The sequence below is a fragment of the Pipra filicauda genome, unplaced genomic scaffold (genome assembly GCF_003945595.2).
Source record: "Pipra filicauda isolate LSUMZ 115617 unplaced genomic scaffold, ASM394559v2 scaffold60_size3304689_pilon, whole genome shotgun sequence".
NCBI classification, from domain to species: Eukaryota; Metazoa; Chordata; class Aves; order Passeriformes; family Pipridae; genus Pipra; species Pipra filicauda.
In genome coordinates, this window is record NW_024104765.1 from 269,308 (window position 1) to 291,623 (window position 22,316).

The 22,316-nt window shown below is 40.2% G+C and overlaps 1 protein-coding gene across 1 annotated transcript in view; it reads left to right on the forward strand.

Moving 5' to 3' along the window:
• The first annotated feature begins 201 nt into the window (after positions 1-201).
• The window catches only part of ZNF292 (zinc finger protein 292), a 59,484-nt gene continuing 37,369 nt past the window's right edge, over positions 202-22,316 (forward strand). Inside the window, exon 1 of the mRNA XM_027743530.2 lies at positions 202-385. Within this exon, the coding sequence (XP_027599331.1) occupies positions 224-385 (162 nt within the window). The 5' untranslated portion in view covers positions 202-223. The remainder of the gene's footprint in view (positions 386-22,316) is intronic.

Sequence of the window (22,316 nt, forward strand, 5' to 3'; positions counted from 1 at the left end):
CCGCCCCCTTCCCGGCCCCAGCCGTTGCGCTGCGGGGGGGACGGCGGTGCGCGCGCGCGCGCGCCGCGCGCTCCCGCGCATCTCCATCTCCTCCGCACGTGACCCCCCGTCCCTGGAACGTGGCATTGTGTAATCACGTGACCCGGGAGCGGAGCGGGGGGGGCCGGGGGAGGCAGGGAAGGGGGGCGGGGGGGCTGCGTACGCGACGGAGCGGGGTGCGAAGATGGCGGACGAGGAGGCCGAGCGGGAGAGCGGCGGCCCGGGCGGCGACCTCCTGGAGCTGCGGCGCCTGCGGGAGCGGCTGCTGGAGCTGGAGACGGGGCTGCGGGAGAGCCGCGAGCCGGCCGTGCAGGCGGCCACCGAGTACTGCAAGCAGCTCTGCCAGGTCAGGCCGCCTCTTCCCTTCTCCCTTCCCTTCCCTTCCTCCAGTGCCGTGCCCCCGCCCGCGCCCTCCCCTCCCCCGCGGGGTGTGTGCGGGCTGTGCGAGCCCGGCCGGGCCGGGGTGCGGGGGCCGGGCGGCACCAGCGCCGCCCCCGCCGCGGGGAACCCGGAGCGGCGGCGGCCCGGGGGCAGCCGGGGCTCGGGGCCGGGCCGGGCGATCGCCGCTGCTCGTTGTGGCTGAGGCGGAGCGGCCCCGCGCCCGCTGCCGCTCCGGCCCGGCCCGTAATCCCCATCCCCCGCCTCGCTCCCCCCGCCCCGGTTCTCGCGGTCTCCAGGCCCCTTTGTTGTGCTCTGCGGCTCGGCTTATCGAAGGGCCCTTTGTTCCTGGCGGTGGCGGACCGGGGGCCCCCCCGTCCCTCGGACACCCCTCCTCCCCCGGGGGCGAAGGCAGGGAGGCGGCGGGCCGGGCGGTGGGGGCTCCGCCGAGGGGCCGGGCGGGAGGCTGTAAGTCCGTCCCGGGTCCCTCAGCGCGGTGCTCCTGCTCTGTGCCCCCCTTCTCCTCTCGCCCCTTCCCTATCTCGTACCCTGGGGGGATAGCGGAGTTTCTGCCAGCCTGGGAAAGAGGAGGCGGTGGAGTGGTGATGGGCTGAACTAAGTCGCCGGTGGTGGTAGCAGGTCGGTGGGTCTGCGGTGCTGCTCCCCGTTTCCTCGCCCTGTCAAGGCAGCGCAATCCCGCCTCGGGAGAGGGCTCCCAAGCCGGCACTGTTGGAAGCACCATTGTGTGTAATTATTTTACCGTAGGGAAAAGGCCTGCTTCCAGAGAGCTGGGTTTGGTCCTGGAGCACGGTTTGTTTGCAGGTGTTTCTTCTGAGCTGGTGACCCTGCTGAGTATCCCTTCCTAAACAAACTTTGTGGTGCTAGCTCCACAGTTAAAGCAGACTATTCCATTTTAGTCGTGTGTGTGTCTATACATGGCCCTGATTTCTCTTAGATATCCTTTCTTGGCTGGCGTTAGGTGCGTCCCAACGTATAAAACAAGTTCTCAAATATTTTAGGCCACAGAAATTCACAGAAACCACTACTTCTGTAGCTTTACTATGTTTAACAGTCTGTCTGATAAAAGTGATAATGTTTGTTTACACATTACTGTCACCCATTCATGGAATGTAGGCACATTGTTAAAAGGTGGAATGGATAAGAGCGAATTCACATGGTTGGTTTGAATTGTGTTTTATTTGTGATTTTGTATCTGTTTCCTTAGAGTTGATTCTTGGTAGCCATTGTAGCATGCTAATTTCATGTCTGTCACTTCTGGATTAAACTGAGTTCTACTTTTTCCTAACCAGGAAAATTTACTACTAAATAGTTTAAGCATATTTTTTTTCTGTTTTGTATATACAGGAGTTGTATTTCAGGTTCTTTTTCTCTGGTCAAAATTTATCACATTGTACTTGGTTAGAATGTCTGTAGATGCACAGAAACAAGATTGGTTTATGTTGGTTCAGATCAGTGTGTTCTCAGTCTGTTTTATCTTTGTACCTCCTTTCTTACATTTGTACACTGGGAGGTAGAAATCTGCCGTTCCTGGCTCCGGCTTGACTTCTGACTTGTGAATGAGCTCTTCCTTGAACTGAAGTAGTTGGGTAGGTGGGAATGAAGACACCATCCTTAATGCATACAGAGTAGGTTACTGATGTCTAAAGCAGATTTATCATTGAAGTTGTGGTTGTGTGTTCTTGGTTAGTGGCTTCAAGAGTTGATAGGTGGGTTTAAAGTTTAACAAATATGAATATTCTTATTACGTCGGTGATTGTTGTAAGGCCCAAGTTTACCAGTTTTCTTAACCATGCACCTTTTAAAAACAAATCTCACTGAACAAATCAGATGTGTAGAAATTGAGTTAGATGTAAATCTGTGCTGGTTGGAAATGAGTTACTGTTCCTTCCATACCAAGATTTATAGGAAGGCCATATCTGGTTTTGGAGGCTGAAGGCTGATGCGTAACGCTGAGGTTTGAGACATGCCATTCAATGTTGAAAGATCCTGCTTTTCAAATTTTAAACCAAGGTCTAAACAATTGCTTGATTGTGAAGGAGCAAGATGTATTAAAAAGTGTTGTTCTTGGGCAGGCATTTTTTATGCTGGTTCAGTGGGCATTTTTTTAAAATCTGTTCACCTGTACTTGTGGTGCCAGAATACTTATCCAGCCTCTCCTACACTTTTAATCCTTCATTTGGGTTAACACAAAATAGTATTCATGATTCACATAGTAGATTAGCTGCTTAGTTTGTACTGCATCACATAGGCTATAGAAAAATCATGTAATGTAAAAGCCACCTCAGAAATCTCTTTTAAATAATAGTTTAAAGGCATCTGCCTTGGTTTCCTGAATAAAGTCTTTAAATGTGTATTGATGAAGGAATAATTTGGTCAAATGTACGAAACTCAGAGTTGTTATATAATATTTATCAAAAACTGTGTAAATATAACTTATATCTTAGCTCTGGTGCTAAGTATTTGTCTTGATATGATTTCACCTGCCTTTTCTTTTTTTCTTGGTGCTTAGTTTCTAGGCATGCAATAGCTGTAAAGATCTTGTAAAATCTTGTGTCCCTGTTTTATTTTGCCAGGTAGTGACTCTGGAGCCCAGCAAACACAGAGATTATTGCCATAAATTAACTTTTAATTTATTTTTTTAATGAAGTGGGTAACATAATGTTCAAGAAATCAGTGTATTTTCATACTGATGGAAGCTGAAGAATGTGCAGTAGAGCATGGAAAGATCCTTAGGTTCAAAGGCAAAGAAAGGATTTAAGTATTCTGTGCTCGTTAAATGAAGTGGGAGTTGTACAGCCAAATCCCTTATCTGGTTTTTAAAAAATCTCAATTTGAACTATTTTATTTTTTATAACCCCATAGTGTAGAATTCCTGTTATAAATACAGGAATTGTGTTTATACAAGACCCCTTGTACCTTGACAGAAAATGTTATACAACTGTTTTCTTCTCTTATATGAATAAAGTTTGCTTTGATGTATTTTATATGCAGCATTTCATTAGCTACAAATGTATTTGTGTGTTGCTGCTGATTGCACTGTGAAATGATACAATTATTCTTAAAATTTAAGGAGATTATAGACTGGACCTTAATCCTGTACCATATCTATGTGAACTCCATTGGCAGCGTGCAACATTATTGTTATTAACTGAAATTCACATCCGTATGGATATATGTAAAATGACTTTTTCATTGCAATTCGTGCTCTTCTGTTGCAATTTGGTAATTAGCAAATCCATGACAAATGATGATGTTGTCACAAACTGTATGTGTGCATACTGGGGCAGACAGAATAAGTATCTTCAGCTGTAGTGACTAAAACTTGAAAGTGTGAATTTTGCAGGAATTCAGAGTGGTCCAAAGAAAGATTGTTGTTCTTGTCATCATGTGGTGGCTGATTACATTATTTTCAAACTTAGCTCTTAAAGATGGTCTGTTGTGTTCATTCAGTTGGAGAAGATCAAAATGTTTGGGTTTTTTTTTGCCTGAGAGCTAGGTGAATGTGGTGCTGATGGGTATATGAGAACTCCTCACTATGGGCTGTGTTCCCTTCCAGTTGGTCATTACCCATTGTACTCCTTTTTTTTATATTCCAAATTTCAGGCTGCTAACAGAATTTCTTTTGTCACTAGTTAGTTCTGAAATCTTTGTTATCTCCACCTATTCTGTTTTGCTATGGTTTACATGTTTCATCTTTGAGTCTTCCCTGCATTATTATTTTGACTTTTCATCTTTTTCCTGAATCTGATTCTAAGAGTTTTTTTTCCTCTCCTGCTGTACTTTGTGGTACAAATTCTGCAACACTGTGAGATGATCAGGTTTATTCTACTAATGTACAAATTGTCAACATATAGTGACCTATATTATAAATATAAGGAAGTATTTGGACTGCTGTGCAGTCTTTCCTCAATAACTTTGCCTGTACTTTTGGTTCATCCCTTGGTTATCTTATAATGTCTGCCTGTTATGAGAAAAATTGTGTGTTAAAATATGTTAGTAAGTGTTCTTAGCTGTTAGTAGACACATTCATATCCTTCTAGTGTAGACAGTTTACTCAATAGAAACCTAGGAGCTTCTTAACACTAGCAGAAAAAGTGTAATGCTGATGGAAAAATGGGGAGTCATGAAAGTTTTTAGGTATTTCAAAAGAAACCCCAAAACTTCTTTTGAAGAAGCCTTGTTTTTAACTGCTCTGGCTACACAGAGTTTGTTTCTACTGTTTTAAACTGATTTTTACTGTGTTGAGGTTCTAGTGAAGTATTAGGACCTTAAGGTCCTACCCTATTTTTTTTTCCTGTGTGCTGTCATGCTAGAGTAGATCTTGGTAATATTGGGGAATATATACTGTACTAATCTAAGTTGTCCCTCGTAAAAGCAAACATGCATAGGTCTATATAAAAAAGCTTTTTTTTTTGTTATTATTACATACCTCTGATCACTACTTTTTAGAGTATGATCCCTTGCCAAGGGTAATTCTGTCTATAAAGACCTCAACAGCCTTTGAAAGGCTTTTTTTGCTATTTCATCAAGCACCTGCAGTTGTGATGTCCTTCTTTGTGATGCGACCATAAGATTAGTAGTCACTGGTGGTAAAAAACACCACCAGCAAAATGTCAGGTGCCCTTTTAATATAAGTAGAAGACATTTCCTCTTTTTCTTAATATCACGCCTGATCTCTTACTCCAGACAACATTCATCAGACTCTTCACTGAGTGTGTAGATGGATGTCCACCTTAGATTTTGTTTGGCTCAACAGCTAATAGTGATATTTAAATAATATAGTCACAAGCTGCTGGAATGTGATTGTTAGTAAGGTGGATGTTTTTTGAGCTTTCAGTTCAATGATTTCCTGTCTAACCAAGTCTCTGTGTTTTCTTTTGAGTATGCATGAATTCTGTAGCATCTACTTCTTTAAATAAAAAGTGTTTTCTATTGAGTCCAGTGAGCAATTTTTTACACTGAGCCTAACACTTAAAAGTTTGTTTTGATGTTTGTCTTTACACATTTGCTTCTACCATTCTGTGTTTCTTCTGGTCTCACAGTTGCTATTTTTTGTACATGTATTACCATGAATGTAAGATTCCCATCATAACGTCTAATACTTCTAATTTTGCTTTCATACCTGTGACCTCCAGATGTTCTGCTATTCAGGGAGAGATGTACAGCTGCTAGAAATCACAAGGAATCTGCTAAAATATAGTACACCACACAGATTCCCAAGTGCATGAGGAGAAACAGCTGTCATCACTGTGTCATGTCATGCAAACTTTCAGTTGCCTCGGGCATTTTTGTGCTCCTTCATCACTGTAAGACTTGCCCTGTCAAACAGTGATGTTATCTCTTTGAACAGGGAGCGGGGTAGAAACAATAGTCCCAGATTTTTTTAAGTTAAACTATGAGGAGTCAGGGAAATTGTCTTGCTTTCAAATAAAATGGTACGTGCATATTTTATCCAGATATGTGTGTGACAAATGTGTAGACAAAAACACCCTCACTGTTTAGGGTACATCCAACCAGTGAGCATAATTGTTTTAATACCCATTGTCCTCAGTAATGGCATCAAGCCTCAGCGTCGTTCCAGATTGGAGCTGGTCTTCATTAGAACTTCCGAGCTCTGTACTGTAAGATTTTATTAATAAATTTTCCTATATCAAAGTAATTCAGCTAGACCATGATTCCAAAGGCAGATTACTTATTGGTAAGCCATAGCTTGTTTAATCTGTTCTCAAAAATTTCTGGTAAGAAAGATTCAAAAAACCTCCCTGGATAACACGTTGTAGTTAATTTATCTTTGCCTTCAGTCATTTCCCGCCCCCTTGATCTCTAATCTGTTGTTGCAATTTGACACTACTGCGATTTATTGTATCCCATGTAGATAGGAAAAGTAGCATATTCCCTTTCTGTTGGAAGCACCTCTTAGATTTTCAAAACTATTTTCAATCATTTTCCAGTTTTCGCTTTTGAGAACAGAGTTTTTTGCAGTCCTTGATTTTGAATTTTTACTTTTTTTCTCTTTCCTTTTTGCTTTTTTGTTATATCCTTGAAATGTATGTCGTTTTGAAGTCCTTACTTGCAGGGAAGGTAGCAATCTAATAATTCAGTAAGAAAGTGACAATCTATCTAAGACTTAGGATTTAAGTACTTTTCCTGTAAAACGTAGCCTTCGAAGTACAAATACTCACGGGAACAGTGGTAGTTCTCTGAAGCATAACAAAATAAGGTAGTTAAGAAGATTACAAAAGTAGATGGAGGGCTTAAAATTAATAAAACTTCAGCACCTTGACAAAAGCTCACCTTTCTATGTAGGTTCAGCAAATAGATACTTAGTTTGTTAGTTACCCTGATGCACATGTGTTGCTGGGTTAAAGTTATGTGATGCTTTTACTGAAGTTATTGAGAACTCCTTCTATCAGCAAGCTACCATTTCTCTAAGAAATACTTGCAGTTAATAGTTAATAACTACAGGTCATGACATGTGGATACAGTTCCTGCATAATATCCTTGATTCTTGTTGCCCATTCAGAGACTGAGAGGCATTCTGCTACATACAGTCCTTCAGCTCTTTAAAAAAAACCTCTGAAGACCTCACTGTAGATTTCAATTTACTTGCAGTAGTTGGCTGTAAGCAGTAGCTGCACATCTCTGCTAGCATAACTAAATGTATTAAGTACTTTCTGTATTGGCACGTGCCTTTATCTTTTCCCACAAATCCAAGCTTCATTCCCCACTTTTGAACAATATATATCAATAATGTCTAGGTTGCTTTCTCAAAGTGCAGTTATTGAAGATTCATTGTTTCAAAAACAAGAGGTACTGACTATGGAAAACATATTGTGCAGGACTGTATAAGAAATGTATGTATGTTAATATTAACATTTAGTAAGGCATCTCATTCTATCAAAATATCTTCACTGTGTGTCTGAAGTTTCTTGATAAGAATGTGAGATATCTATTTGAATGTCCAATCCATTGTCTATATATTTTACTTTTTTTATTATTGTTATTTTGATAGAGAGTGAATACCACAGGTTTGGGGGGAAGGTGGCAAAAAAGTGCTCTTCTGGGGAATCTTTACTTCCATTGTGACTAAGAATCAGGGAATTTCATCTGGCCTTTTCCATTTACTCTACCATTTAAATATCATAGTATTTTTTTACTCTTGGCTTTATGCGGACATACTGTATATTGCAGGTTGTTTCTACATAAGACTTCCCTAATTTACAGATCAAACTAGAACAGTTAGGAGACATCAATATTTTGTTTCTTCTGTGTGGTGCATTACCTAAACTGACACACAAGGCAAAGAAACTATTTCGAATTCATACACGTATGGAGCATATCTTCAAGAAATAGTGCTGCGGGCAATGGTTAATATCTATAAAATTTTTTTCATTAGTGTTTTTTAAAGGCCTCCATATAAATCCTTGAGCAGTTGTCATACAGCATGTATAATTCTATAGTTTTCAGGAGGGAATGATGTTTTTATGCCGTCAGTGTCTTTAAAATAATGATGTACGGCAACTTGCAAATTTAAGTTAAAATAACAGGTGAACAGTATGGCTTGACACTATCTTTTGAAATAGCATTCCCCATTTTATTAGATCTGTGCTTATGCATATGTTAAGAACTTGATGTCTCATGTCTTAAGAAGCGTGCAGGTCTTTCTTTCTAAGGTGTGGAATATTTTTTAATATTCATCTTTCCAAATATTCCAAAAACAACCCCATGGTGTTATTCCTCGTATCTTTCATCTCTTAAGTATGCACTGCTTTCATTTGGGAAGAGTTAATCTAGTACCACTTAGTACTTGGCAGAACAAAGAGATTCGGAAAGAAGGTATATGTAACATCAAAAAGGCAGTGGAGCTTTATATAAAATTATTCTCTAAAAATAGACCTGAAATTATTCTCTGAAAATAGGAGATTGGACTAAACTTGCAAAAATGTGTACCTGTAGTTTTTGGTAAGAAGAGTTTGATCAAATGTCTTTTCCATCTTCTCTTCTGTAACTGCTGTACAGTCTTCTGGTATACAATATTTCTGGCTTTGTGATTCCTTGTATGAAGATAAATTAAACGTTCATCAGAGAAACAGAAAAATGCTGTGCTAACTCATGTAGTTCTCACTTTATTATTCTGTTAATTATTCTGAGCTAGTCATACAATTCTTTGTCCTTTTAGGGACTCATGTAACATGGACAACTTCTACCAAAGCTCCATCCAGCTTCAGACATGACTGCTGGACAAATGCATTTGTTGCTATGAGAAACTTAACTTGTGGGGCAAAATTCTTTAGACTAAAGACTAGTCTTTATTTTGTAACTCTCTGTTATCTTTTGAGTTGAATATAAAAGTTTTCATTTGAATGGTAGTGAATATGTGTAGCGTTCTTGGTCTCCTGTATATGATAAAGAACAGAACAATGGAGAGAACAGATTCTGTTGAATAGGCAAATCCTGCTTGATGTTTGTGTACCTAATACCCTGAATACTCTTTTGATGAATCAGTAAAGTACATTCAGTGATCAGGCATTAAATCAAATTAGGAATAAGGAGTTCCTCAGGCTTGTGATTTATAGAATCGTAGAATGTTAAAGATCATCTAGTCCCAACCGGTCTGACATGGGCAGGGACACCTCCCACTACACCAGATTGCTCAAGGCCTTATCCATCCTAGCTTTGAACTCTGTCAGGGTTGGGGCATCCACACCTTCCCTGGGCAACCCGTTCTGGTGTCTAATCACCTTCACAGTGAAAAATTTCTTCCTAATACCTAACCTAAATTTCCTCTCTTTCAATTTGTACCCATTCCTCTTTGTCCTATCACTACAGTTCCTTACAAAGAGTCCCTCTCCGGTTTCCCTGTAGGTTCCCTTCAGTTACTGGAAGGTGCTATGAGGTCTCTTCTCCTCCTCTCCAGACTGAACAACCCCAGCTTTCTCAGCCTGTCTTTGTAGGGGAGGTACTCCAGTCCTTTTATCAACTTTGTGGCCCTCCTCTGGACTTGCTCCAACAATTCTTTGTCTCCGGAGCTGGATACCGTACTTCAAGTGGGGTCTCACAAGAGCGGAGTAGAGGGGTAGAATCACTTCTTTTGGCCTGCTGGCCCCACTCCTTTTGATGCAGCTCAGGGTGTTGTTGGCTTTCTGGGCCGTATGTGTGCATCACTGGCTGATGTTTAGTTTTTCATCAACCATCACCCCCAGGTCCATCTCCACAGGGCTGCTCTCAATCACTTCTCCACCCAACCTGTAGGTGTGTTTGGGATAGGAACAGCCCAGGTGCAGGACCTTGCACTTCACTTTGTTGAACTTCATGAGATTTGCATCAGCCCAAGCCTGTCAGGGTCCCTCTGGATGGCATCCCTTCCCTCCAGTGTGTTGACTGCACCACACAGCTTGGTGTTGGCAGCAACTTTGCTGAGGGTGCACCCGATCCCAGTGCCCATGTCACCAACAAAGATATTGATCAATATCGGCCCCAGTACCAACCCCTGAGAGACACCACTCATCACTGGTCTCCACACAGGCAGTGAGCTGTTGACCACAGCTTTTTGTGTGCAGCCATCCAGCCAGTTCTTTACCCACCGAATGGTCCATTCATCAGATCTGTGTCTCCGCAATTTAGAGACAAGGATGTCACATGGGACAGCGTCAAACACTTTGCATAACTCCAGGTAGATGGTGTCAGTTGCTGTACCCCTGTCCACCAATACTGTAGCCCTGTCGTAGAGTACTTGTCTCAGGAGCTTGTGATAATATGCTGCTTTATAACAGAATGAACACAAGGATGAGGACAAAAAGAGATTAACTGTTCAGAACCACAGAAGACAATCTGAACTTCATTGTTTCTTTAATCATGGAGGGTTGCTCTTATGAAGAGAATTGCAGAGATAAAAAGTAACTTCTGCTTATGAATACATGGTAGTGAAGATGATAAAACTTCAGTATCCCAATTCTACAGACCTGGAACTTGCGTAGTGTTTTAGTTAAAACTGGCATGGCAGTTGAACCCTGCTTTTGGATACCCAGCCAGACTGGTGAACCACATCAGTGTGATGGCAGGAACTTAGAGTTCTCTTCAGGTTTGCTAACATATTCACGAGAAAGGATGGTCTTGGCTCCTCTCCTTCTTCACACATGGACACAGTGGCAGTACTGATAAAAGGATACAGGTTGTTGGTTATTAGTGTGGTAGATGTTGCCTTGTTCTTTCACTGGAAATAAAGATCAGATTGAAGCATCCTTTGGGATGCCAGTTTGACTGTGCTGAGTAGACAAGCTTAAAATGATGATTAAGTAACCTTCCTACTGAGGAAGAAGATTATCAATTAAGTTCTCATCAAAATTAAAAAGGTTTGAAGTAGCAGTGGGAGAAGCTGCATTCATCTGATAAATGCTAATACAAAAATGTAATGCAGTTGAACTATAGAAATATTGTAATGTCTCCTTTTTCTTGATGAGAGAGCAGGTTCAAGTCACCTATGCTGCAGGAAATGCACGTTTCCAGATTAGACACAGTTATTTCTGCCTGTCTTCCTATTTTTAATCTGCCCATATGCCAGTCTGATAATTAAAAGAATAGGTAAATTAGATTTCCTGGCAATGGATAAAAGTTTACTGTAATGAACATCCCACCACATTCATGAAATGCTTGTTTAATAGCCAACTGCTGAGTCTTGTTTTTAACTAAACAGACTAAAATATGTATGTTGGGATGACAAAACTGAATTGAGACCTGAATGAAAACCTGAATAGAAAGAAATGCAGCCTAGGACTATAAGGAGTTCACTTCTTATGTAAGGATGCAAGAGAGAAATTAGACACTGATGACCAGATCAGAAAAAGCATATTGAATGCAAAATGTAGAAAGATTAATGGCAAGCCTAAAGATGAGTAATTTCTAATACTGGATATGACAAAACGTGAGGCTTAATGAAATTATTTACTGGTGTTTTAAATAATTTACTTGTTTTAAAATAGTTTATGGATGTAACCATAAGTTGTCCATTCATTTTCTAGGTATTTTTCTAAAACTAGCTAGTTTTTGAATTCTAGGCAAAATAGGGCTTAAAAATAATGAGAGGAAATTTATCTTTTGTTTTACCTCTTTCAGTTTAATAGTTTGCAACCTGAGCTCATGCAGTATGTTCAGCATGCCCAGGTGAAAAACATGGAAATTGCTTGTGCCTTTTAACTTATATTTGGGGAAAGAAACATCTCTCTATTAGCTAACAGAAGGTTCTGTGTTTGGTAATTAACTTCCAGTTTTCTCTCTTTCTTCTGCTGTTTGTTTTTTTTTTTATTATTATTGTTTTTGTGGTGATGGTAGATGACATAATTATTATGAGAGTTGTAGCAGAGCCCCACAGACTCTTCTTCTATTTTTGCTTCCATATATGCTGGGGTGCTTTTTTTCAAACCTTCCTCCAGTGTAGACTCTGCCTTAAAAATATAAATATATTTTTCAACAGCATAGTAACATCTGTCTTGGTTTTGTATCTCTAAACTGGGGGCAGTGGTACTTCCCTGCTATTCAAAGTTATATACTTTATATATATCAGACTGTATATTGGAGAACAATCCTGGATATTTTCACTGTTACTTTATCTGCCTAGTGAAGTAGAAATAGTTGGATTAGGGTCATGGTTAACTTTTTATGCTTGTGTGTTGAAGGCTCGGGGTGCTAATGTCCATAAAAATTGAATTGTAACAATAGTTTAAAAAAAATCCTCAGAAAGTTAATCTTGGGTCTTTGTGGTTGATCATCATTACCTGGATTCTTCCCACAATTAGTCTTAACTCTATTTACTAGAGATATACAACCCAGAGTGTGAGCTACAGTCAAGTAGTTGTAAAGAACCATCAAGGTCATTAACACCTTATGTGGTGTAAATACTAGGGAACAGAACAAAGGTCTTTATGTAACCTTTGTCGACCTCACCAAGGCTTTTGATACTGTGAGCAGAAAAGGTCTGTGGCAGATTTTGGAACGTTTAGGTTGTCCCCCCAAGTTCCTTAAAATGATCATCTCACTTCATGAGGATCAGCACGGCCAAGTCAGGTATGGCAACACACTTTCTGAGCCCTTTTTAATTAAGAATGGTGTGAAACAAGGCTGCGTTCTTGCTCCTACCTTATTCACAGTCTTTTTTAACATGATGCTCCAAAGGGCCACGGCAGACCTCGATGATCAGGACAGTATCTACATTCGATACCGTACTGATGGAAGCCTTTTCAATCTAAGGCATCTGAAGGCCCACACCAAGACCTTAAACCATCTTGTCCAGGAGCTGCTTTATGCTGATGACGCCGCCCTTGTTGCCCACACAGAAGCAGCTCTGCAGTGTTTAACATCCTGCTTTGCAGGTGCTGCTGAGCTCTTTGGGCTGGAAGTCAGCTTAAAGAAGACAGAGGTTGATGGAGACATCAACCTGCACCTCAGGAAGTCCCCCATCATCCCCACATCACCATTGGCCAATCAGAGCTCAAATCAGTCCAGCAGTTTAATTACCTAGGCAGCCTCATCTCTTCGGATGGTAAGATCGACGGGGAGATAGACAACAGGTTGGCAAAGGCATACAGTGCTTTTGGAAAACTCCACAAAAGAGTATGGCATAATAAACACTTGAAGAAAAGCACCAAGACCAGTGTTTACAGAGCCACAGTGCTGTCTACTCTCTTGTATGGTTCCGAATCATGGGTCATCTACCGCCACCACCTGCGACTCCTAGAACGCTTCCATCAACGCTGCCTCCGCACAATCGTAAACATCCACTGGTCAGACTATGTGACCAACACATCTGTTCTAGAGCAAGCAGCAGTCACAAGTATTGAGGCCATGTTGCTGAGAACACAGCTGCGCTGGGTAGGACACATCTCCAGGATGAAGGACCACCGCCTCCCTAAGATCCTGCTTTATGGTGAACTTGCCACTGGCTACCACAACAGAGGAGCCCCGAAGAAAAGATACAAGGACTCCCTGAAACAACATCTCAGCCTTGGCCATATTGATCACCATAACTGGTCTACTCTGGCCTCCAATCGGGAGGCCTGGAGACACACCATCTATAACGCAGCTGTCTCCTTCGAGAACGCACGCAGGATCACTCTTGAGGAAAAAAGGCAACGCAGAAAGAACCGTGTCTTGCAGAATATACCATCTAAGGAGTCTTTCTGCTGTGCCTTTTGCAATCGGACATGTCTGTCACATATTGGCCTCATAAGTCACCAACGTACCTGTAACAAATGTGGATAGAGCCTTCCCAAATCTTCGTTCGCGAAGCCCAGCCATGATGATGGTGTAAATACATGTAGGGAAAGGAGGGGGGAGTTCAGATAATCTATGCATTCTTGCATTTTCAGAATTGTCGAAATCAATTGTTTCATTATTGCATAGTCATAGTAACTAGAGCTGCAGGGAGTTTTCCTAAAAGAAAAAAAAAATCCAGAAAGGAGACCAAAGTAGATGTGGTTATTTGGAGAGAATTTTTTTTGGCAGGAGTTAAAAAGTAGCTCATGGTAATTTTTATTAACTTTCTATCTTTGCTACACTTTTTTTTTTCTGATTTTTGTGGATTGATATTAAACTTATTTTGCATAATAAACTACATAATAGGTACACTATAAAAGCTACTGAATATATGTATGAATGTGTAGTGGTTGAATAAACTGAGAATATGAGTCACTAATTGCAGGGTAGGTTATGTTTTCTGGATTTCAAATGTATTCTAATTCTTACTAATAAATCAAAATTAGTCAGAAAGTAGTATCAGTTCTTTAACAAGTACCTTTTCTCAATGTGTGTTCTGAAATTACTCTTGTCTCCAAAAAGTCTCCGGGAGGATAGCTTTCCTCAAGTATGAACAGAAGTGTTAGTGCAAGACTTGATTTCTCGCTGTTTCTGCGCGTCCCCTTTTCCCTTTCTGGTGGAGCTTGAGCATAAAACCTAGATCTGTATCATCAATGTTTGCTGTTTTACCACAAAAAAAAAGATGTGCAGTTACAGGTCACTTTATTCTTTGTATTCTGGTTTGGTAGACAACATTTTAGATTTACATGGTTCTGAAAATCAGACTGACTGAAAAAAAAGATGGTGAGAGGAGAATGTTTATGTAAGGAAAAAAGGCTTATAGATGGGTAGGATTTTGCAACACTGTTTTACAGATTAAAACTGTTAAGGAAACTAGTACTTAAAAGTACTGGAGCTATTTTTTTTTTGTTTAGATAACACCTAAAAGCATTAGTTTTTAGTAAGTGATGATTGTCTATACCCGAGAGCGCATACCCCTGTGTATCTGGGTACTGAAGGTACCAATAATAAAAATCAGTGCCATCATGTAGGTGGTACTTCACTCTGAGTACAGAACACAGCATAGATGGGCTTTTTTTTCCCCCCCCGTGGAAGGAGAAGCATTGTAGTAAGAGTGTTCAAGAGTATAAAAATATGCATGCTCATACACTACAACGAAACTACTTTTAATGTTCTGATTTTCTCTCTTCAGTAGATGAATGAGAAAGTGAATGGTTGAAAGAACAATTTTAGAAGACACATGTGAACCAAAATAGTGGGTGTCTGGATCAGACAGGGGGTTCACTTTGAAAGTTATCTCATCATCACTGTCACCACACTTTGTTTTACACTGTGGAACAGTCTTTGCAGTGTTGAAATTTCAGAGTGTTTTGGATGAAATTAAACTACAAGCTATGCTCCAGAAGCAGTTGCAGACAGTCTACTTCAGCCACTAATGGGTGTCTGGTTAATGGAACCAGCTGAAATAAGAAAGTCTGAAATGCAACCACCTCTGATGATTTCACTGGGGACTTGGGTTCTCAGAAATGCCTTTTCTGCTGTATGGATCTCCCCCTTGCACATTGCATTGAAACGCTATAGTCATTGTGAACTTCTTGTGGACCACAACTTAACTACAAACTCCAGTTCTGGTTTTGAACTTAGTCTCTGAATGAGTCTCTCTTGACTTTGTGAGTATTTCTTGGACTCACTGATTCAGTACTCACTAATCTTGACTTGCTTTTCCTTGCTTTCAGCTGTGGGGTGGAGAAGCCAGTGGTATTGGGTGTTAGGATGGCATTGCAAAGTGTAAAAGTAGCTGGAGTTTTCTCTTTAAAGGGAAAGGAAAAAAAACAGTGAAGAAGATTGGAACTGCATCCTGTCAGTGGAGAAGAGGAGTAGTAATGGAAAAAAAAATTGGATAGCTCTGCACCATGCCTGCAGAAATTGATAATGAAAACACTTGCTTAAATACAATCTTGTTGTAAGTGATGGAATGAAGAGTCTGGCTTCAGTCCTCTCTTCTGGGCACAAGTCAATATCTCCATTAGAATTAAAGCAGCATCATCTCACTCTTCAGCCAAAGGCATCTTGGTTTTCTAGAGCTATACTTTGCTTAACAACTTCATTGTGAAACTATTTAGAAGACATATTCAAAGCAAAAATAGTGTATCAACAACTTAAAATCTTGAAAGGTTTTAGAAACTAAAACTGAGTACAAATTGGTATTGATGTTTTTTGATTATAACCATAATTTAAATAGTGCTTGAACACTAGAAAATATAATTGCATTTGATTATGTCATTGTATTGGGTCCGATTGAGATGGAGTTCATTTCACCATAGCAGCCCTCACAGTGCTGTGCTTTGCACTGGTAGCTGGAAAGGTGTTGATAACACACCGATGTTTTGGCTGCTGCTGAGAAGCACTGGCACAGCATCAGTGCTGTCTCTCAGCATTCCCCCCCACCAAGGGCTGGGGGTGGGCAAAATCCTGGGAGGGGACACAACTAGGCCAGCTGACCAAACTAACCAAAGGGATATTCCATCCATATGATGTCAGCTCAGATATAAAAGCTAAGGGAAGGAGGAGGAAGGGGGGGACATTTGTTATTTACAGTGTTTGCTTGCTGAGAAACCACAACACGTGCTGAAGCCGTGCTTCCCAGGAAGCGGACGGACATCGCTTGCTGATGGGAAGTAGAGAATAAACGTTCTTTCTCTTTGATTGTGCACACACGAACTTTCGCTTTTGCCTTGTCTCAACCTACAAGTCATTTTCCATCCTGTTTTTTCTCCCCTGTCCAGCTGGGGAGTGCTGGAGCAGCTTGGTGGGCACCTGGCATCCAGCCAAGGTCAACCCACCACAGTCATCCTTAGTTTTGTAAATACAGTCTGATATTCCGTATCTGATGGAGTTTTACTGTTTGATTCTGGATTATATTGTTGTATTATGTTGTATTATAATAATAAACCTGTAAGAGCTAATATTCTCTCAGCAGTCGTCTAGCTACAAAGTCAAAGTAACAATGGTTGTTTGCCTTGGTAAAAGTTTGTTTACCCTGGTAAACAAATACTGAATCAGTTAAGTAGTGCCAGTTTTCATTTGCATAATTAAACTGCTTTGGAAATTATTTAGAAGTAGAGTGCTATTTTGTCTTGCTGTAAAATGACCTCTCCATGCACAGTTCTAAATAAATAGAAACTGATTTTGTTGATTTTGTTTTGGCATATCTGTGAGGGCAGCAGTGTTTCAGATGGTGCTGTTTTGTCTGAGGCTTGTGGACAAGTTTGAAATTTGCGTGCTTTTCTGTGTAAGTTTTTTTGTAATCTAAAAATCAGTTTGCCTGTAGGGCGTCCCAACTAAAAAACCAAAATGGAAACAGGTCATTTATGTTTGAGTTTCTTTGTTGGAGGCAAAGTTGAAAGGGGAATAAAGAGGGATTATTACTATGGTGATTCAGAGAATGCCTCGATCAGAGGGTACTCCTATTTTTTTTATTTTCCTCTTCTCCCCCATACTTTTTAAAATGGGCAGGAGGTATGATGGGGTTCATACTATATAAACATTCAGTTTACTCTTTCAAATGCTTTAAAAATCATCTGTTACAGTATTTATTTCTAGTGCCGTAAATGGTGAAGTCTCATGGGCAATCTGAGGTAGGCTTGGTTTAAATTAGACATAGTAGTAGTAGTAAGGGGTTTTTTAACATGCAGAACTAGTTCAAGAACTATTCAAGTTTTTGCTTGAATACTCTATTTGATTCACTTCTTAGTTGGATAGTTTGTCCTTGTACAAAGTGGTCATAAATGCTGGTTGCATCCCAGCTACTCCTTAGCTGCCTCTAGCCTCCTCAAATTAAAGTGCCTTTCATGGGAACCTTAACCTAACAACTTAAAAGGAGTTGTAGCAGTTGGCTTTTTGTGTATGAAGTTCTTGTTCTCCATCTTCTGGTAAAACACTGAACAACAAGGAGGAGAGAAATCACAACAATAAAACACGGTCTTCAGCTCTACGAGCTGTAGATCATTGAGTCTGAGAATGATGGTATTTTAACACCTCTGGTTTGTTTTGGTGTCCCCTTAGGAGGTAACTTTACTGTGTGACTTTGCAAAGACATCATCTGGTACTAATGCATTGGTACAAAATCCTGTTCACTCCAGATATGTCTGAACTTGGATTTCTAATATATTTTTAGTATCCCAACTAGTTAATTAAAAAGGAAATGTGTTATAAAGCTATTGTCAACCAGTGTGTTCATTTTCCTTGCAGAAGAGAGACATAACATTTTTAGATGCTGTGAGGACATGACTGCCTAGTCCATGGTTCTCTGCTCATTGGTCATGCCTACTATCATCCTAGTCATCTTTTAATTTACAATGGGTTCTTGGGGCAGGGATGATTTGACTACTGCAAACCAGGACTAACGCTCCACTTTGAAGGGAGAGATCTGTTCACTTAGAGATTTATTTCTATTTTACCAGTTCAATTCCATGACTTTTCATTTGATTCTGTAATGATACTGGGACAGCACTGGAGTTGCACTGAAGACTCAAGGCCAGAAGCCTAGCTTAGTTTGTAAACTGTCATAAATTGACCTCAAAAGTAAACTGTTATAAGCTTTCCAGGAATTTGAACAATGCTCAGTTCTTTAGTGGTTGCAGTAGTCAGTGAGATTATACTTCAGGCTCACAGATTATACTTCAGGCTCACTCTGAAAAACGCAGCCCTCAAGTTGAACTTCGCTTGAATGAAATGAATATCTATCCCCAGCACAATAGCTATGTTTTCCAGAAAAAAAAACCAACCAAACAAACCAACACTTTTATTCCCCTAGTGTTAAGTCAGAAGACAGCATCAGCATCACAACTGTATACCTAGCTACTTGATTAAGAATCCACATCTCAAGTCATCATGTTCCTTGTTTCATCTCTTGGGATTCAAGGGCTTTGTCATGAACTAAGGTGTCTTGCAATTTGTAGCACTTGCTGTCTCTCTAGTACCCATGCTCTGTTTCTCTTTAGAGTCTTGTCACCTCTGCATGCAATTTGAGAAATTTCTTCATGGCTATCCTAAGAAGACTAGAGACCCTTTCTTTCTGTTATCTTTATTCCTGGAAAGCAGTGTCTTGGTGAACATTCAGCATTTTTTGACTCCTTTCATAAAGGTGTTTTATTTCTCACTTCACTGTATTGTTCTGTTCTTGATCTGAAGAATTTATGTATGTACAACAAGGTTATATATAATAGTTTAATTTTTACATTGCAGTTAGACATAGTATAACTCATTGATTTTTTTAAAAATACTTTTTGTTTATATGTATTTTCTGTAGATATTTCATTAGTGAGTTCATCAGTATTAAAGAGAAACACTGTATTAATTTTTTAGAGATTTCATCTCAGATATTTTATTTTCTTTTGAGCAATAGTTAAACATAAGCAGTTGCAGCTCGTGACTAGCATACCTTTAAGGTTATCAATGTGAAGCATATGCATGGGAAAATACTTTTTCAGGGGGAAGCAAATAGGTTTTAGTTTTGGAAGTGAAAACTGACTTAAGAGTACAGACCCTTGGAGTTAGTATTGTGAGGGGTGTCTTTAATCTTACTAATTGGGTTATTTTTGTAACCGAATAGTAGACTGCTCCTTTATTGGAAAAAAAATAAAGTAGAGAGAAATGATCTGGGCCTACTAGTCAGACTTTTAAACCCTTGTCTTCATCAAGTGATTATCTGCAAGGTATGGAGATAAATGCAAAAGGCAACAAAAATGAAATACAGAATCATGAAGGGGAAAAATATTTTTTACAAGAGACACAGTGAATCTCACTTGTCTAAACTTCAGTAAAATTGCTTTTGCATGTCAAAAGCAGAAAGATGGCAGCTCAAGAAGGATGAAATGTGTAGGGTACTGGATATTGGGATATAGTAGCCAACGTTTCCATTTTAATTTCAGTTTAAGTTTTGGTAAGACTCTCAGATTACTTTCAGGGCTCCACTTCAATTTTGTAATACAAGGACAACTGTGCTGGTAATACAAAATTGGGGAGCGTCATCTACTCTGTTTTCTTCACGGGTCATCATAGTTGCATTGACAGTGTTCTTTACATTCAGCAGCAGTCAGTTGGCATAAGAAGACTCTTTCAATAGGTATGATAAGTATTTTCATATCCTTACTGCTGCAGTGTCTTGCTTTGTCTAGTTCCCATGGCTCATCATTGCAGGTTTTAGTAACTTGGACATCAACAAGCAGGAGTTAGATTATTATTGTGCATTACATTGCTGAAGTACAGTTGTGTATATTCGAAAGGTAGTTCTTGGTTATCTAAAGTAGTACACAAGAAATTCGAGGAAGCAAGAGTGGAAATAATTGCAAGCTGGTCGTAACATGGAGCTTTTAAAGGTCAATATTAGAGTTACCACTCCCTTTTTGCACTGTTCATTAGCTGACCACAGACAATATATTTCATGACCTGAGGGAAATATACACAGTTTTATTTTTCCTCAGTTTGTGTGGGAAAAGAAAACTGTACAGTGATGAGTAGCCCTTGAGCAGTACTTATGTGGGAGAAATAGTATGTGGTACTGCAAAATCTTCTTCCTGTCACTTTTGTTGTATGTTTTTAAAGGCAATGCCTGGCACTAGATCTGAGTTTATAATAAGATCTAATGTAGAAGACAGCTGCTCACAAAGAACATCTGTTTGAATCATATTTGGGGTTACCTGACCCAGGTGCAGCACCTTGCACTTGGACTTGTTGAACTTCTTGTGGATACTTGTTGATGTTCTTGTGGATACATTTCCGAAGCTTGTCTGGGTCCCTCTGGGTAGTATCCCTTCCTTCTGTGGTGTCAACTGCATCGCTCAGCTCCGTGTCATCTGCAAAGTGCAGACGGTGCACTGAATCCCAGTATCTGTGTCATTAATGAAGATACCGAATAGCATTGGTCCCAAGAAAGAGCCCTGAGGGACACTTCTTCTGGATCAAGTTATGGTATATGTGTTCTTTCTTGCAGTCCCTTTAGTCCTAAATATCCAACTCTAAGCCAGTCCAGAGAAGTAAGTGGAACTTGATTTGACTGAAGTAGTTACGTTATCAGGCTCATTAGGGTGTACAGCATCTGTCTGCATCTTCTTCTATGATGATGCCAAACCCAGGTTCCCCAATTCATTTTCATTTCTTCATGATCCATCTAATGATACAAGCTGTGAATGGCTCTGGTCATTAGAACATACCTGCCTTCTTCACAGGGGAGAATCTTAAGCCAAGAAAAAGGTTCTTTAAATCATATACATGGTTCATACGGGATACCTGCTTCACTGATTTTCTCAAGTTACACTCTTTCTTGGCTGGAGCCCTCACTTTCCTTTGAAATTTCAGTTGATCCTAGCAGAATTGTAGGCATTCCTTACCAGCTTTGAATTTTTTCTTGAATTGGATCCTTTGATGGTTCCTGTGAAAGCAACTGCTCTTTTGGATCTGTTGGTTGTTGAGAGGTGCTGGAGGAGTGAGAGGTGGGAATGTGCCAACTGAGGGGAGTCCTGCCTTTGTGGGAATGCGCAATATGAACCCGAAGGGGCACAGTGATCTCACTGAGAAGTGCTGTTGCTCCTGTGCTTGCCTGTTTGCATGGAGCTCTGTCATTGCTTTGCTACCTCTGCCACTGTGGAGTTTATTTCATGGAGGGCGTTCCTGCAGCCACTCTGTGTGCAGCTCCTAAAGACTCATCTCCAGATAACTTGAGCGTATCAAACTTCTTGCTTGGACTTTTCTGCTGTGTGGATATGCTTGAGGAAAGTCACTGAAATAGAGGTTTTGCTAGTTACTGAAGTGGTTTGGGAAGTGCAGCTTACCCGTGTGACCACTGTCTGTCACTTTCCCAGCATCTTAGTCCTTTGGATTTAGTAAGGAATGAAAATAATAGTCCCAGGCATACATAAATTTAAGTAAGCTTACCCTTATCCAGATACATACAGGGTAAGAATCATTTTTTAAGAGGTGAAGAAACACACAGATGTGGACCATACATGTGTCACTTCAGTTAATAGTAAATAATGCCGCCTTTTAGTATAAAACACTGCTTTGGTGTTGCAGATCTAGTTTTAGCAGAGAGGGTTGTTCAGTATAACTTTGTAAAGTAGCAAAGCATCCTCTGGTGGGTGTGTTGCTACAGCAACATTCTTGTCAGGATTTTGATAAAGGATTAAAAACGATGAAATGTATTGTTTGAAACTTACCTGTGGCTAAATATTTTCCACAGTTTAAATCATGTGTATAATACATATTTATTTTTATCGTACAGATCAAAATGATTCCCTTTTTGGAGGATTCTTGACTATGTAAGCTGCTGCTAAAATAAAATGCCCATTTCAGTCTCACAGAGGAACAAAACCTTGCTGCTGTGCTCTGAATGCACTACTTGGCTTGATTAACAAGCATGTCCTGACTAGGGAGATAAATAACTTAATGAGGCCCAGGGCTGGGGGTAAAATTCTTCCTTTTTATGGTTGCAAGCAGAGCACAACAATAATTCATTAAGCAAAACAGAATGAATTTGATTTTCTTTGTCCAGTGGCAGTGCTGTATAGTCT